The sequence below is a fragment of the Micromesistius poutassou genome (genome assembly GCF_964030765.1).
Source record: "Micromesistius poutassou genome assembly, chromosome: 13".
Taxonomy (NCBI): Eukaryota; Metazoa; Chordata; class Actinopteri; order Gadiformes; family Gadidae; genus Micromesistius; species Micromesistius poutassou.
In genome coordinates this window covers 5,935,669-5,953,640 of record NC_140283.1, presented here as the reverse complement: position 1 = coordinate 5,953,640, position 17,972 = coordinate 5,935,669, and the positions used below count along the sequence as shown (strand labels likewise).

At 43.5% G+C, this 17,972-nt stretch overlaps 2 protein-coding genes across 2 annotated transcripts in view; one reads left to right on the top strand and one right to left on the bottom strand.

The window, feature by feature from the left end:
- The window catches only part of necab2 (N-terminal EF-hand calcium binding protein 2), a gene marked incomplete at both ends in the record, with an annotated part of 55,658 nt that extends 55,367 nt beyond the window's left edge, over positions 1–291 (top strand). Inside the window, one exon of the mRNA XM_084477848.1 lies at positions 263–291. Coding sequence (XP_084333974.1) covers positions 263–291 — 29 coding nt within the window. The remainder of the gene's footprint in view (positions 1–262) is intronic.
- A 5,706-nt stretch (positions 292–5,997) lies between these two features.
- slc38a8a (solute carrier family 38 member 8a) lies at positions 5,998–13,972 on the bottom strand (the record flags this gene model as incomplete). The annotated part of the gene is made up of 10 exons (XM_084477142.1): positions 5,998–6,100; positions 6,332–6,383; positions 6,460–6,662; positions 6,800–6,947; positions 7,250–7,364; positions 8,022–8,079; positions 9,488–9,592; positions 9,792–9,948; positions 10,856–11,054; positions 13,772–13,972. The coding sequence occupies 10 exons, from the start codon at positions 13,970–13,972 to the stop codon at positions 5,998–6,000; spliced, it is 1,341 nt and encodes a 446-aa protein (XP_084333268.1).
- Positions 13,973–17,972: the final 4,000 nt, after the last annotated feature.

The window sequence follows — 17,972 nt, the reverse complement described above, 5'->3', positions numbered from 1 at the left end:
TGAGTTAGAAACGCTGTACACTGGAGATGCTCTCCATATGGCACGTCATTTTTTTGAAAGACAAAATATACATGTTGGTGTGTTTCAATGGGCTCTCAATAACCAATTAACATATTTCTTTATTTTCTTTTTTTCAAATGTTGTTACTTTCCATCACTCCTCTACCTATTTAACCCATTTTTGGTTTTCCATCTCATTTCTTTCTTCATTCTTCTTCCTCCTCACCGTCTCCGTCTCTGTCCATGCGTCTTGTCCGTCCCAGCTGCCTGGTGCAGTCTGAACAGAGAATGAGGACCGAGATGTTGGACAGCACGCCACCACACCTGGACAGACCTACCCTCCTTAAGACCCGCCTCCTTCTACCCACCCGCCCCCCCCCCCCCCTCCGTTTTCCTTAGCTATCTATACACCCGCCCCCAACCACCACCACCACCTTCGCTCGCCTCCTGTTCCCCCCCTCCTCTCCCCAACCAGAAAACACATACACCCCTTTTTCTTTGTAAGTATGCTACATGTTTACACGGGGCAAATGAATGGCATCACTTGCATTGGATACTGAAACAAGGGTCAAGGGGCAAGGTGAGAGGACTTTACATACTTTCCAATCTCACCCAAGGCAGCCTCGCCTTGGATTGGTTTACTATATCAGCTCACAGAATAGTACACAGACTTCCATGTAGCAATGACCATGTTTTGTATTGAAGATAGAGGCTTTCTATGATTTCTATGATTAGATGTAGCCGTCATTGTAATAGAAGATGCTCGGTTCCACTGGTGTTGTGTCAACGAAGGAGACAGCGCGTCGTCCCTAACTGAAGTCCAACGGCTCGGAAGGTGTTACTAATTAATTACAGCACTTAAACCGATGTCAAGTATTGAATTCAGCTAGGCATAACAGCTTGTTGCCGTGGCGAAGCACGGAGGCACTGCGGATAGTACAACACAGCGGTCACTCGATGTAGCAGTAGGATTAGGGAGATGGGATGTTCATGTAGCTTCCATTTCATGCACCGTAGTAGCATTAGGGCCTGTACAGTTCCTGTACACAGTAACGCCATGGTCATTTAGGAGCGGACCGGACTGGAATGCCTTGTTGTTAATGTGAAGGTTTCACATCAACCGCTACAAACTGTTTGCTGCTACCGTAAGATGGAGAACAACATCTGGTTGGCAGCATCCTAATGCAGTTTAGAATCCTTTTGTTTGCCTTGTTTATGGTCACAAATGGCAGATAGCCTATATTAGTTGTCTAGTAACTACTTTACATATGAGAAACAGTGTACTGATATTATTAGATTTGTTTTATGTATTTTAGTGCTACAGTGCAACTTTCTCTTAAAATAAGTGGTAGGGGCTTAGCCCCGACATAGGTTGGTTTCAAAATGGAGAATAGGTTACACATCCTCATAATTATGAATCAGAAATTCAAGAGGGCAACATTTGAATGACATGAAGACAAAGCCTTAAATACTGCACCCTATGGTGAGTTATAAATGTAAAGGAGTTTCACTGACTCCGACTTGGAATGATCACTTTCCAGCCGGCAGGGCAGAGCTCAACAAGTGTCTCAAAGTCGAACCATTGGCATATTCAGAAATATTCATTAATACACCTGTACCACTGGGGGCCTCACTGGGGACCTCACTGGGGGCCTCACTGGGGGCCTCACTGGGGGCCTCACTGGGACCTCACTGGGGGCCTCACTGGGGGCCTCACTGGGGGCCTCACTGGGACCTCACTGGGGGCCTCACTGGGGGCCTCACTGGGATCATATGGGATACCTGGGGAGGGAATACTACTGCATCTTTACTTCTAAGAACTTCACATGATTCAGCCTTTATCAGCCATCTTAGCACCACTGCTTTGACCACCAGTGATAATCGTCAAGACTGATGACTTACGTTCATGCACAGCTATGCTAACCCAAGGTTAGTCATAGAGAAACTACAGAGAAACTACTTAAACTGACAAAATCTTGAATTGCCCCAGCTAAATCATTTAGCTAAAACACCAACACACACAAACACAATCAGTTGATTGAGGATGTTGGCCTAAGCAACACTTTCCAATGTTCGAGTCTGGTTCAAATCAGGATCAACAATATAATCCAAAGTATTTCTAGTTCCACCTCTGACAGCATGTTACTTTGGAACACCCAATCAAATACCTGAAGGAACCCCCACCAGAACACAATCAGAAGAACCTCTCTGAAGCACAATGTATAAAGTAATGACTATTGTGGCTTGAATATAGATAGATTACTGAGTATGAAAAAAAAATGTATTGATATCTGAGATGAATAGTACTACTTTGTAAACATGTTTTATCTTGTTGAAGATGATTGTTCATTGATAAAAGTCCCTCTGTAGTAATGGCGCTTTCCATCCCTTTCTAAAAGCATCATCTGCCATCCAGCTAACTCACCAGTCTGTTTCCTTCTCTCTGTGACAGCTAGTCATTTGCCACGGTGCGCGTACGCTTGGCTACTCAGAAAGACACCGATAGGGATCCGGCCTTACCAGACAAATAGTGACCTGCTACTTGCGTTTCTTTTGACTGCGGGATGCATTGAGCAGGGCATTGTGTGTGTGGAATGTTGAACTGTACTAATATATTACAAACTATATCGAAACAGATAACAAACAAAAGATGGACCCATAGAGGGATGCCATTGTGTTTTGATATCGCTGCTCTATTTCTGAATTATGTTACTAACGTTTATTGGCATTTGCATTACAAAACACAGAGATCTGATCCTTTTGCAAGTGAGGAACACGCTGTGTCGCTCCAAACTGTGACAAACCTTGCTTGTGCCCAGGGACAGGGATCTCTTATAAAAGAATGAATAGAAATACAAAGCCATAATGCATGGATCTAAGTGAACACATCTGTGACAATAACAACAAAATGCACCCATAGCCATAGTTTTACAGTAACAATGTGCCCGGCTGAATGCAGTCCACAATCTCTGAAGAAAGACCCTTCTTATTCCTACCGTCTCGTGCGCTGGCTCGGCTGGTCTCTGGTGAGACATTGTGTACGTGAACGTCATGATGGTGCCAACTCTGTTTCCTGTTAATACATTCCTGGATGTTCCTGAGACAGCCTGTTCTGCTCTCCTCTTCTGCTTGGGTCATATAATGAAAGAGTTGTGCCATCAAAAAAGCAGACCCTAATCATCGCCGTTTCAATTCTTAGGGTGGGCTGGCTATTGTTACCAGGCGACCATCACGATTCAGGGAAGTGAAGAAATACATAGAGAGAATCTTTTTTTGAGTGAATGGTAGGATAGGCCGGCCATGTGTGGCTTGAGAGTAGCCTACCTTAACACACCTTCTCTGAGGAGGACGTTTAACACCAGGATTCAAAATGTTAGCTAGTAGGAATCTAGCGCATTAGAAATGTTGCCATGATCGTAACACTCTTTCTTTCTATGACTTTCCTATTTTTCACTTTGAGTGCATGTAAACTGAATGTTTAGTAACCTTGCCGTAGTATTAGGCCATGCTACTCTTTAATGAGTTTTGTGTATTTCTTACCTAATTTTCTTGTTTGTTTTCTAGTATTCCTATTATGGAGACAAAATGATAATATCTAATATATATGATTATAAAATGGCATAAAATAAATACATTTCACTTTTATGGCAATGTTTAATGAAATACTACAATTCATATGTATGTTTAAGCGAAATGATATATATATATATATTTGGTCTTAAAAAAATATGTTGACATCTAGATGATGTAGAGTGATGAATCTCAATAAAAATATTAAACAGACGTGGTTCTTTCATTTCAAATCTTCATTAAGAGTTATGTACGTGTCCGCCCCATTGGTCGGTATTGGGGGCGGGGGGGCATGTCTCAGTCTGTGTTAGCCTTATAAGGGTTACATTTTGCACACAAATTTGCACAATATCCCAGCAATATCTAAATGTGATAAATAAAATAAAGCACATTTATTTGGGATTGATAAAGGGCTTTCTTATCTTATCTATATATACATTATTACCGGCACCTCGGTGGTGCAGAAACAGGGTTGAGAAAGGTTTCTATGGACAACGTTAATTTTATGTACGGTTGGAAACGTTAAAATGTCATGTGAACAGTAATGTAAATTATAATCACAGACGACATCATAGCCACAATCTTGTCGGTGCAGCAGAGCTTTGATAAACAAAGCAGAGCTTTGTTTATCAGCTAGTCAGGCAATAATTTAAATTATAAGCTCAGACCAGATCATAGACAAGTCCATGTGGCGCGGCGACTTTGACTTCAAAGGGGTATCATGTGACGTTAAGCCATTATCATTTCTATACTGCAAATTACAACATCATGCAAATTACCCTCTGGACTGGAACTCAAACTCTAACCAGAAGATAGAGAACGAGAAGATTGATGAAGAGAGAAAGATGGGGAATTGGTAAGATAGAAAAAAGAGGTAAAAACCAGACCAGAAAATTCTTAAAGGGGTAGTTCAGGATTTTGGACATTGGGTCTCATTTTCAAGTGAGCCAGTGTGTTATTTATCATTGGAGACCGTTTTCAACACTTCATTCAGTCCTAGTTGCAGAAATCGCTGGTGCTAGGCTAGCACAAGTCGAGGGGAACTGCTAGCCTGCCAATAAAAAGTTTTACCCACTCCAAAGTACACCCGATGCAATCCAATTATAATGTCCGACTATCGATGTAAATGTCTGTGTTGATAGAATAACATTAGATATAAAACTATCCTTGTATCGCAATGATCACATTACATTTTGGGGGACTACATTCTCAGCAGCGGCAGAATTTCACTTTGATCCGGTGTAGCAACCAATTCACTACAGCAGAAGGTAAACAGAGAAGCGCACTCCAGGTAATATCAGTCCGCCGCTGCCGTAGCTTGCAATCGTTTACCCTTGCGTTGTATGCAATGCAAGGGTAATTTTATTTCTAACACTATTCTATCAACACAGACATTTACATCGATAGTCGGGCATTATAATTGGTTTGCCTCGGGAGTGGGTAAAACTGTTTTTATTGGCAGGCTAGCAGTTCCCCTCGAGTTGCGCTAGCCTAGCACCAGCGATTTGTGAAACCTTATCCGACGTCATTTCAAAATCTTTTGTCTTTCTCCTTAAATGTTTGGATTCAGACCCTGCAGACTAGGGCTGGACCAAGGGATGACAACTACCCTGTGCCAAGGAGACAACCTAATCAACCTAGAATTGCCATTGCATTAGCATGACTCATTATGATTTCATTTTCTAAAGAAATTCATCCCAGTAGGTTTCCATGGCGATAACCCTCCTCAGGTTATGCATCGCCTAGGCAACGTCATGTGGTCCAACCTGGTAATTGTCAGTAAATTTGACTTATATTTTGAAAAAAAATATAAACAAATATATTGGATTACAGGAAATGAGCAGTCAGAATTCTCTTGAACACCCATCAAGCTAGATTGAGAACAAATGACATTAAATTGCAATCTGAGGCAATACAATTCATATTTTATAAACATAGAAAATGGCTGACAAATAATTTGAGAATCAATCAAATCACTAATTTGTGTTCACAATGGTTGCAAAGAAACCATTGTTGGTGTGCAGCTCAAATGAAACTTGGCAGCAAGTCTTTTTAATAAACATTTTGGTAGTAGGCAGAGTGCACTAGGAATAAGCAATATAACCATTTCAACTTCTGGGTAACCTATGGCCTGCTTGACCCATGTTCAAGTTTGGTAATAAAGGAGATCAGGACAGTGGTGGACGCGTTTGAACTAAAATGCAGATCAATGATGACTGTGGGACTTTGTTTAATCAAATAAATCAATACATTTGTAGCCGCTACACATCGGCACCGCATTGCACAATGATGTCCAAATCGCCAGTTTCCAATGAAAAGGTTTCCTGGTGCCTGCGTGTGTCCTTAGCCCTAAAATGCAAGAAGAAAATGGAATCCAAGACCTAGCCACGAACATGTCCATCACAACGTGAATTGCTGAGGTAAAGTCCTAGATCCTGCCAAGGATTTGCATGACGGCAACAGTGGTGCTCTGGCCAAAGATGAAGGCTCCACAAAGCAAGGTTATCATACCCCACGTAGTGAGAACAACTCTGAAAATAAAGTAAAAATAGGGAAGGCAATTACAACTCCGGTCCAAGAGAAGACAGTTAATCCTATTTTTATAACCTTTGACAACTCACAGCAGTACTTTTTTTGTATTTATAAAAAACACTTTTCTATGAAGGTTTCCCAAAAAGTGGGCAAACTATATGACTTTCTGCTCATTGCAGCAGTTAAGAGACTTTAATATATAAAAGTTGCAGGCGCAACCAAATCCTGACCTGGTCTTGAAGGACACAGGCTCCGACTGCATGGCACATATCAAACACAGACCTGCACGAGACGAGCACAAGGTTCAGAGGTCTAGAAAACACAAACGAGACAACGACTTGCTCCGCCGCACTCTTACCGGGGAAGATGAAGATGAAGGCGGCGCTGACCCCGCCGATGACGCTGATTATCTTGCTGATGTCCGGGACAAACATGGCGATGAGGAGGGTCAGTGCGATCCACAGGAAGGACAGGACGCAGCGGCTGCGGACCTCCACCGTCTCTGGCACTGAGCCGTCACGACCCGCCCACCACTTCAGTATGGGGTCCTGCATCACAGACCTGCAGCGCAGAGCATCGTCAACCTCTGGCCACACACATGGCCCACACCACATGCCTCTCCCTTCCACTATGGCGTTCACCCCAAGGTTTCAACCCAAGGTATCCCAAGGTATCCCCGGGTATCCGGCCCGACCCACCTGCCGAGAAGTAGAATTATGGGATAGATGGTGAGGATCGAGATTCCAAACAGCAGCCTGGCGATGACCATCAGCATGTCATCACCGTTGTAGGACATCAGAATGTCTGGTTTCACCGCCACGCCAAAGGTAAGGAATCCATAAATTCCTGTGTGAGAGACGAGTACAATTAGTTAAACTGTATGCAAGTAATAGGGCTGTTGTACACATCCACAATCCATCGTAGAAGTGTCCAATCTGCCACTGACATGCATTGGCATTGCCAGCCAGCTGTGAGAGGCCAAAATAACATTTCCAAACAATTAGCCAAGAACAAAATAAACAATTCATACCTTTACATTATAAAACCGACATAAAGTAATATGAGCAATGCAGTACATTTAGGATTACAGATAACAAGTGTAAAGGGGGAAGAATATGAATACATTTCAAGTATTATAATATTCTGACCAGTTAGAGTGTAGATGAAGAGGCAGATGATCATGGAGACCACGGAGATGAAGACCCAATGGGACAGCTTCTGGTTCTTCATGCTGCTAAATATCGCAATGGAGGCCTCATGACACTAGAACACACACATAAAGGTTCACTGGAGTTAGCATAGCAAAGAAAGTCCATAGCCCGATATGCTACAGTGCACCACCGGTTTTTGATGATTGCTCAAGAGGGCACATGATTATGATCACACACACACACACACACACACACACACACACACACACACACACACACACACACACACACACACACACACACACACACACACACACACACACACACACACACACACACACACACACACACACACACACACAGGTGATTGGAGCAGACAGTCTGAGTGCCAGTCGACCTTTAGATTAGTGATCACTTAACACCCTCTGCTAGAAAGTTCAAAAACACTTCCTCTGGCAAGAAATGTCAAGATATTTAGTTGGGCAATTCAACAACATCGAAATAGCTGTTTCCTGCAGTAGATAGCAAACTAAAATAGTGACACTATTTTGCCCTTGTAAGCTCACAAAAAGGTATGATCAGCTTTTGGCCTAGGCGTTCCCCTAGCATGGGTTTGTAATGGGCTAAGCGTTAATGGACTTATAGTATGATTAAACCAATTAACAGGAGACGCTACACAAAACAGTACAGAAATATGGACCATGTAAGTCAATTTACACATAAACAGAGGTCACAAAGCAAACAGCATGCTTAAAAATGCTCCACTCACTTGAAAACCAAAGCAGATGGTTGGGATAACACTCAACATCGACGACCAGGATGTTATTCTGTTCAGGCAGAAAGGAAAAGCCACTTAATATGAATCTCAGCGATCAATCACAGACCAACACCTGGTCAGCCCAATTATAATCCATTACCGAGCCAACCAACACAGGAGGGTTGGATCCATCCCCAGGCCCCCAATCGACTACGGATTACTCCCCTTAACTACTGCCAGCTCACACTACAGGACGGTTGGGTCTTTACAAATCCCCCTCCCAGGAGAGCAGCTCTTCTCTCCCATGTCAAAATAAATATTAATAAATTAAAACCACTGAGGTATCGCACACACTAGATCAAGGTTGGAAAGAGAATTACTCTGGGGGCACATCACAAGATCTCTACAGACCGCTAAAGCAGGAGATATTTACGCACACGTTACCAAGTGCTACGGGAGTGGGGCAACTCTAGCAAGAGTCCGATCCATTATAGGAATTGTTTACATCTTTAACCATAATTTTTCAATGTACACTAATCAGTCTAATTTTTAAAGTAAAGCAGATGACATTGGTAATGAGCTGTATTCTCGAACATGGCATTGGATATTCATTAAAGGGTAAATGGCACAGAGACAACTTTGCGCTCTGCTTGAAGTCTAGAAACTGGCCAAACAATATTAGCTGTCCGTCCAGACTTTTCGTTGGATTCTTGTGTTCTTGTTCATTGGTGTGTCATTCTTGTAGAACAATGAGTCACTTATGAGTCAATTATCCTGACTCTCTGACCATGTCTCCACAGGCACAGGCCTGAAATAACGTTTCTTTGACCAGCTCACATCAGAGGACGGAACCAGCATCTTCCTTATCATGCTGGACTGCCAAATGGAAGTAGTCTGATGTCAGAAACTGTGCTTGTGGGACATGCCAACATTGTCAATGGAAGAACTTGCACCAGGAAATACAACTCTGAGTCCGTCAGTGTTTGTTTACTTAAGCTTGTCATGGGCATGAGAACTCATTCATAAACAAACAGTTTGCCATGTGGTTTATAAGCGCCAGGGCCCTTCTGAACCCATTACTGGCTGGCAGGCATGGGTAAAAGGTATCAGCCTAAAAATACCTTGTTTTTGGTGAGATGGATTTTTCTTCAGGCGTTTCATGTTACAATGGGGGTTATCATCTAATTATGTTTTTGGGCTGTGTATTCCTTTTAGGCATATAGTTGATAGCAGCCTTGACTTAAGGAACAGTGATCCACTTTTATTCATGACCTAGATAACAAAATAAGACTCATCATCAGGCTCACCAGCCATTATAATTAATTGAAATATTTCCCCCATATCAGAGCTTATCAAAGTTGAAATTATTGAAGACTTCTTCAACAAGTTTTCGGCCAAAACAAATCCTGAATGAAAGATAGATATATAATAGATAAATATAACTATCTATAAAAAAAAAAAAACGTTCACACCCTTACCCGCCGCTGTCGGGGGGGCTGCTGTGGACGAGTGGTGGAGGCATGGTGTGGTACTTGATTATGATGGCGGTAGTCAGGTAGCTGGCTGCCAACGTACCGAGCACACTAGGAGAAACAAAAAAGTATACAGTAAGCATCATAAACAAAAAACCCAAAGTTAGCAACAAATAAAAACCCCACAGTTAGCAACATGAACAATGACAGTCGCTTTTTTGATCTGTTAAGAAATTTGAAGATTTAGATCAAAGTCCTCCTCTAGGAGGAGGACAATTCCTAGACCCCCCCCCCCACAACCCTGACCCACCTGATGTACTTCAGGATGCTGATCTCCTTTGACAAGGACAGAGGGAGGAGGAGGAAGAGGCACAGCAGAAGGAGGACAAAGCGCTGGTCCGTGTACCAGTGGTGTGGCATCTCTGACTCTGGCAGTTCACTCACCAGCTCGTATACGGACAGACACACTGAGCACCACAAGCAAACACAAACACACACACACAAACACAGTCAGCTTCTCCCAACCTGCCATGGGCTTACCATTCAGCCTCCAGGTCCGTGGGCCACAGGACAGGCGAATCAAAACCAATACATTTCACATCCAAAGAAACAATGGAAAAACAGGACTGCTAGCAGTCACACGGTATGCACAGCCCTTGACTGCCACAGGCCAGCCACCGCCCTTATCCGACAATTTGCAGCAACACATCTGTTGGGGGCAATGACATTAGTGTCCCAGAGAGATTCGGAGCGAAACCTGGTCACCGGTAAGAGCCAATGCCCTTTATGTGTGGCAATTGGCGCTTATTTAGAGCATTAGCACATAGCTTAGCATTTATGTCATTTTTAGAGATATCAAAACCATTATGTCCCAAAGTAGTTTCCAGTGCCTGTCCACTTCTCAAGTGGAATTGTGAGTGAATATTGCAAAATATAGATTTTCGCATAAGTCAGCCATGCTCTATGGACCACCGGTCCATAGAGCATGAGTTTGAGATTTTACTCTTGAAATAGACAAATGTGCAATCATTATGTGTTTTATCCGTGTTAAATAAAAGGCACTCGGCAGTGTGCTGCCGAGCAGCCTAGCCAATATCTACCCACTGTTCACTGCCTTCTTGCAGTAATACTTGTGTATAGTGTGGGTAGTATTTATCTATTTGTTTCTGTGTACATGAGGTGGTCAACCAATGGTCTTGATGACAATCTATTTGTACACTTAAATGCAAAGGTTTTGAACCACTGATCTAGCGGCAGGCCAAGCACTTGTTTGAACAAGCAACCATGCCTTGTTTACCTGCCAATTGGTCAAATCGATCCTCCTTAAAATTGGACCCTGATTGGAAATGCTTCACCTGCCAAGTTTGTACTCACATTTCTCCAGCTGATCATCCACTATGACCAGAAAGGCAACAGAGATGATGAAGAGGTTGAAAATGAAGCATATCTCGCACAGCTGGCCGATGGAGGGCCCACACAGCCCCTTGACCACCGCCTGGTAGGTGCACTGGCCGCTGATGGCCGATGAGTAGCCCAGTATGATGAGGCCACTGATCAGGAACACCAGAGATACCTGATGGCGAGAACATGCCTTAAAGATGAAGCGTGTTACAGTTACAGCCAACATACCCAGACATTCTGTTTGAAATCCCTGTGAGAATGTAATTATATATATATAAAATTCCTGACGAGTGAGAACTTCCTGAGAAGTGTCATGAAGCGTTCTTGAACACCTAGCGCCCTTGCATTTATGCAAGAACGCTAGGAGTCCAAGAAAGCGTCACATCAATTCTACAGCAGCCATCACCAGAATGGCCAATATAATGACCATAATATCATTAGTAAGGAGAGTGCTGCGCTCTACTATTGTTCTTCTTTAGGTTTTATTATTATTATATATTTTTTTTCTTTATTATTCTCTACAAACTCTACAAACCCATCTCCTTCCACAATTTTTCACTTAGCGACTCTTTTGCTTTGCACTACAGCACTCACCTCATTTTCTGCAGGAAAAACATTTTTCTAGTTTGTTTTTGATATTCAAAACATTACGCTAGACAATAAACCCCCGGCCATTAATGTTTTTTTGGTTTAATAACATTCCAATGTTCGAACGAGTTCAAAAGACACCAACAAGCTCTATCTACTAATTAGGTAGCGATGGAGGTAGCAATGTTTTTCCTTTAATGGCGATCCGTCCCCAACAATCGCCCCTTTGTGATTTATCACCAGGTAAATAGCACTGGTCCTGCCGTGAAATTTATTCTAAACTTTGCACAATGTTCAAACCCCCATTTGCTTTGTGATAATTGGAAGTAGGCCTACGCTCATACTTTTGGAAACCCTGTGTGTTCAGAAGCTTTTAGGCTGCTTTGAAGCTCTTCCGTAACCAAGTCAAAATGACTGATGAGTGGATCCGTAAGCCACTGATATTGTTGTTTTACCAATTGAACCACAACCATTGAACCACTAGAAATTCATCAGTTGATAAAAACTAGATTCTGCAGGAGTGGTCGCCGCCTGCTATGTTTACAGGCACTGAAAGATGCACACTATGAAGGCACTTTGTTTATTTTCCGAATATTCTGATATTCGTATGGAAACCTAACAAACAATCAAAGCTTGAAATTATGTCTTTGGGCCAGTCCTAATGGACAGGAACTGAATTTGGTTGGAACAGTTGGAAAGTACTAAAACCAGAACTCTGAATTCAACCCGAGGAAGAACTGATCCATTAAACACAAAACCAACAAAAGGTTGCGATATGTGGTACCATAACATTATACTTGGTATGATTGGCTTAACAGCAGATAAGCCTAAAAGACAAACCCAGGTTCTTCACATTATTTAACTTGAGAATAAAGAGGTTCAGCTGGGATAGGCAAATGGCAACTGTGGTACAGTTACAATTTCATCTAATTGAAACATTTTGTACATCAAGAGAAAAGTTAAGAGCAGAGAATTTACTCTACTTAGTCTAAAATGATTTTGTCCATAAAATGTTGTCAGCTTGGCAGGTCAAATTTATACAGACTGAAATGTGAACAGCCAATAAATCAAAAATAACCCTGTCAAACCATGTCAAGACCAATACCTGCAAAGTTTACAGAGCAGGAAATAACATTAGCCCAAACACTATTGAAAAGGGTTTAGTGGCCAATGGACCCATTTAAAATGGGCAACTGGAGCCTGGATGTCTGACAGCCACGGTGTTAGCTCCCCTCATCCTGCACTAATGGAGATGACGAGGTGGGAGGTCAAAAGGATAAAGTAGGCGGGAGGCCATTATGGGCACAAGGTGAATAAAGAGATCATTTATTTCCAAGGCGAATGGTCAGTCCCCATTCCTTATGGTCCGTTTGGCTGTAGTAACTAAATGGCCGCGTTGGAATGAATGTCCAAACTGCTCCATTTCAAACAGACCCCTGACCCGCTCTAGCAGACTTATAATACAACTTAGTAACGGCTTGAGTAATACCCCTGTCCAAGAGAAGGGATTAAGTGAACATCATGCAGAGCCATGCAGAAGGATGTCCCTTGGTAAGTCGGTATCGTATCAATAGTTACATTACACCATTATATCCCTATACAGAAGCCTAAAGCTGAACCACTCAAGAGGGTTGGAGTGAACCCACTGTTCAAAGCAAACCTTTAATGAAAGGAAGAAATATCCAGCTGATTTAAGTAGTCTGGTCAAGTGTAGAGCTTTATCACAGATAGCCTACAGGGTTTTCTGATAAATATGACAGCACTGCAAAACAGAGCCCTGAAATTCATGAAAAGTAACAAAAGCCTTGGCCCTTCTAGATGTCAAAAGGACTGAGTCCAATATAACAGCTCATTACCTTTTGGTTGAAGACAAAAGCAAAGACCCACATGAAAGTACCAATAAGAAAAGACTAATATCGAATTGACAAGTTAGAGTAATTTTTAACAACGCCAAAGCAATTAGCCAGAATTACGATAGATCGGGTTCCTAACTAGAGGTTTTTGCAGTACGCTTCTCCTGACAGTCCATTTCCATGCTATCAAACTGCTCACTAACTGGCCTGAAAAGTGTGTGGGGGGGGAGGAATAAAGCATTGCCATTATGAAAAAGTGACCATCTCAACACTTCTTTAAACCACACAAAAAAATCTGTTCCAGTTGTTTCGGTATACACATCCTATTGTAGCCTCTCTAACTCACCTACTTGTAAGTTATTGTTTTGACATCACCTGCTAGAACCCAGCCATGCATGGCACCAGCATATCTGAGAAAAACTGTAGATAAATCTGTTGTATGACAAACCAGCTCGACGGTGATGGCGCTCCGGATCCCACCAGCTCTCTCGAAGGCCCAGGGGAAATTCAGCAGCCCGGCGCCCAGGGCAGATTTCAGCATGATACAAATGGCCCCCATCGAACCGAGCCGAGGACCGTCCACGGTGAGCGCGGGCTTGGCTGAAACAGATGTCAGTAAGCTAATGCTCTCTCGAGCCAACTCCTCCATGCTTCGACGGGTGGACACGCTCGCGGCCTAATCACGAACTTCTTGGGAGCAAACTTTTGGTGCTCAGGTGTCGGACGCCGTGCTCACATCGGCCTGGCCTCTCTTTAAGACAGGTGACCTGATGCGATGAGAAAAGGAGGGGCTGTAGGCGGGCTGCTGCTGCCATGCCCAAATATAAAGGCGTTCCCTTCCACACACACGTGCTATCTTCTCGTTTGCTTTTGATCTTGTTAAACCACCCAATATAATCGTAGTCATGCCATAATCTACAAGGCTTGCACTCGTAATGACAAATTATAAGTTTAACATCAGTAATTGGGATGGACTGGGATGGAATAGGGATGGACAGAGAGCGAGCAGCAGGTTGAAACCAATGTACAGGGAAAGACAATAAGGGGAAATAAAGAAAACATGAGAGGAGTGATCGAGAACTTATTTTAGTTGTTGTTGTTGTTGTTGTTGTTGTTGCTGCTGCTGCTGCTGCTGTTGTTGTTGGTTTGTCTTATTCCCGAATCATCAGAGAAGCCTTGGACTACCAGAGACTATTGAACTCATAAAAACCATGAGTCATTTAATTGCACATATCAATTGAATTATACAGGCATTGGGAATATTAAATAATTCGTAACACCAAATTAAATTGCAGATGTGACTTGGTAATGACTGTAATTGGTACTTTTTAAATAGGCCTTATGATTTACAATTCTTAATTATTTGTTTTCTTTTCAAGGAATCTTTATTCCCTTAATTTCGATGGTTGATTGAAATTGTATTAGCTGGCAAAACAAAAACAAAAAAACGGTCAATGTGACAATTGGAATCCTTAAATGGCCTTTATGGATAATTTTGACCATAAGTGTTATGATGGGTATGAAGAAATTTAGCAAGACTGGAGTCTTCAATGCATTCAATAGAAACTATTTTGTATTCCTAATAGAACAGTTCTTCAGTTAACACCCAAAGGCGCCTCTAATCCCTGTTGCACATCAAAATGTAGAGGATAAACCACCATTGATTTAGTAAGGATATAGCAGGAGGAGCACAACTTAATGTGGAGCTCATAACTGTGAGGAGGGGGGGATGTGGAGGAGGTGGGGCAGGGACGGATGCGCCTGGACGTCTCCCTGGGGCCCCTGGCGTCTAGTAACCGGGACGACCAGGTGACCAGCTCGGCCCCTGGCAGTGCATCGCGGCACCTGGGAACCAAGGAGGGGAATGAGGTCATGTGACCTCCTGGCGCTCTGTCAACTTTCCCCAAAAATCTCGTGAGCGCTGTTAGATGGTTCCAGGGGGCATTCCCCAGAGTTTCCCAAGGTTTCGAGGAGATTAGCCAGCCGACGGGGACGTCATGGAAGAGGCTGGGTGACAGATTCACAGGCTGATGGGCCCATTAGGCTTAGAACCGTGCACACCAGTGCACCGCCCATACAGTCAGCCTGCATCCATGGATCCAGCTCATAGCCCCACCCCTACAATGCATCAGTCATCAGTATTATCCAGCCAAAAGAATGGCACACAATTAATCCTTATCCATTGGCTGAATACAATTGAAATAGTGAATAGCTTCATGTAGACAGAATTTGGATAAGTCTTAATGAGTGGAGTATGTTGTGCTGAAATGGGTTTATTTCTACTTTGAGAGACTTTGAGAGAAATTGGGTGATGGTGGGTGGGTGATGGTAGGTGGGTGGGTGATGGTGGGTGGGTGATGGTGGGTGGGTGATGGTAGGTGGGTGATGGTGGGTGGGTGATGGTGGGTGATGGTGGGTGGGTGATGGTGGGTGGGTGATGGTAGGTGGGTGATGGTGGGTGGGTGATGGTAGGTGGGTGATGGTGGGTGGGTGATGGTGTGGTGGTGGTGGGTTTTTTATGTCTCACCAATTGTGTTAGTAAGTAGATAAGTGGAAATACCATTAAGGATTCAATGAGGAATATGATCCCTTAAACAAATCCTTAATTTCTTCCCCTCTTACCTCAATAATGCAGGAAATTCATCCTGCCTTTAATACTATGAATGGCTGTATAGGCAATACAACAACAGTTCACCAGCCAAGTGCAGTAACTAGTGTTTTAATTCAGATATCTTGGTTTTTCCACATTACAAAAACAGTTTTCATTTTCTTACTACATTCTTTTTTTATGTCTGTTTGAAAAATTACAACGGAAAACAAATCAGAAGTATGATTTAATTAATCCTTATCCATTGGCTGAATACAATTGAAATAGTGAATAGCTTCATGTAGACAGAATTTGGATAAGTCTTAATGAGTGGAGTATGTTGTGCTGAAATGGGTTTATTTCTACTTTGAGAGACTTTATGAAATTGATACAATCCAGATTTTACAACAGATAATGTGAATGACATGAGAAGAGTAAATAGATAGTGAGTAGTACTTTAGCACCCCTCTGGTCTGGTCCTCCTGGTCCAGGTGGAGCTGGGTGAGTGACGGTAGGTGGGATGATGGTGGGGTGATGGTGGGTGGGGTGTGGTGGGTGATGGTGGGTGATTGTGGGTGGGGTGTGGTGGGTGATGGTGGGTCATGGTGGGGTGATGGTGGGTGGGGTGTGGTGGGTGATGGTGGGTCATGGTGGGGTGATGGTGGGTGATGGTGGGTGGGGTGTGGTGGGTGATGGTGGGTGGGGTGTGGTGGGTGATGGTGGGTGGGGTGTGGTGGGTGATGGTGGGTGGGTGTGGTGGGTGATGGTGGGTGATGGTGGGTGGGGTGTGGTGGGTGATGGTGGGTGGGTGTGGTGGGTGATGGTGGGTGGGGTGTGGTGGGTGATGGTGGGTGGGTGTGGTGGGTGATGGTGGGTGATGGTGGGTGGGGTGTGGTGGGTGATGGTGGGTGGGGTGTGGTGGGTCATGGTGGGGTGTGGTGGGTCATGGTGGGTGATGGTGGGTCATGGTGGGGTGATGGTGGGTGATGGTGGGTGGGGTGTGATGGGTCATGGTGGGTCATGGTGGGTGGGGTGTGATGGGTCATGGTGGGTGGGGTGTGGTGGGTCGTGGTGGGTGATGGTGGGTGGGGTGTGGTGGGTGGGTGGGGTAGAGCTGGGTGAGTGATGGTAGGTGGGGTGATGGTGGGTGGGGTGTGGTGGGTGATGGTGGGTGATGGTGGGTGATGGTGGGTGGGTGATGGTAGGTGGGTGATGGTGGGTGGGTGATGGTGGGTGGGTGGGGTGTGGTGAGTGATGGTGGGTGGGGTGTGGTGGGTGGGTGATGGTAGGTGGGTGATGGTGGGTGGGTGATGGTGGGTGGGTGATGGTAGGTGGGTGATGGTGGGTGGGTGATGGTGGGTGGGTGATGGTAGGTGGGTGATGGTGGGTGACCAGCTGAGGGAAGCAGACAGGTAGGAAGGAAGAGGACTTTTAAACCATGTGAATAGGGACAGGATGAGCTTGCTGATTGGTTTGACTATCTATCCAGTAAATGCATCCACCGTGGAACTGAGAAAATGGCTTCACTTTTTTTTTTTTTATGTCTCACCAATTGTGTTAGTAAGTAGATAAGTGGAAATACCATTAAGGATTCAATGAGGAATATGATCCCTTAAACAAATCCTTAATATTCTTCCCCTCTTACCTCAATAATGCAGGAAATTCATCCTGCCTTTAATACTATGAATGGCTGTATAGGCAATACAACAACAGTTCACCAGCCAAGTGCAGTAACTAGTGTTTTAATTCAGATATCTTGGTTTTTCCACATTACAAAAACAATTTTCATTTTCTTACTACATTCTTTTTTTATGTCTGTTTGAAAAATTACAACGGAAAACAAATCAGAAGTATGATTTTGTTGGAATAACCACTACAGTTAAGTAACATAAACATTAGATATTAACCTCCTTATCATCATGATCACCTTGAACAATCTGTCAATCAGTCTGCACGGCAGATATTGCAGTCTGCAATTATACACATTTTCGTGTCAAAAACAGAGCAAGATTGACCCAGATACTTTGTCACCACATAAAACTTATAGCCATACATTTATTTT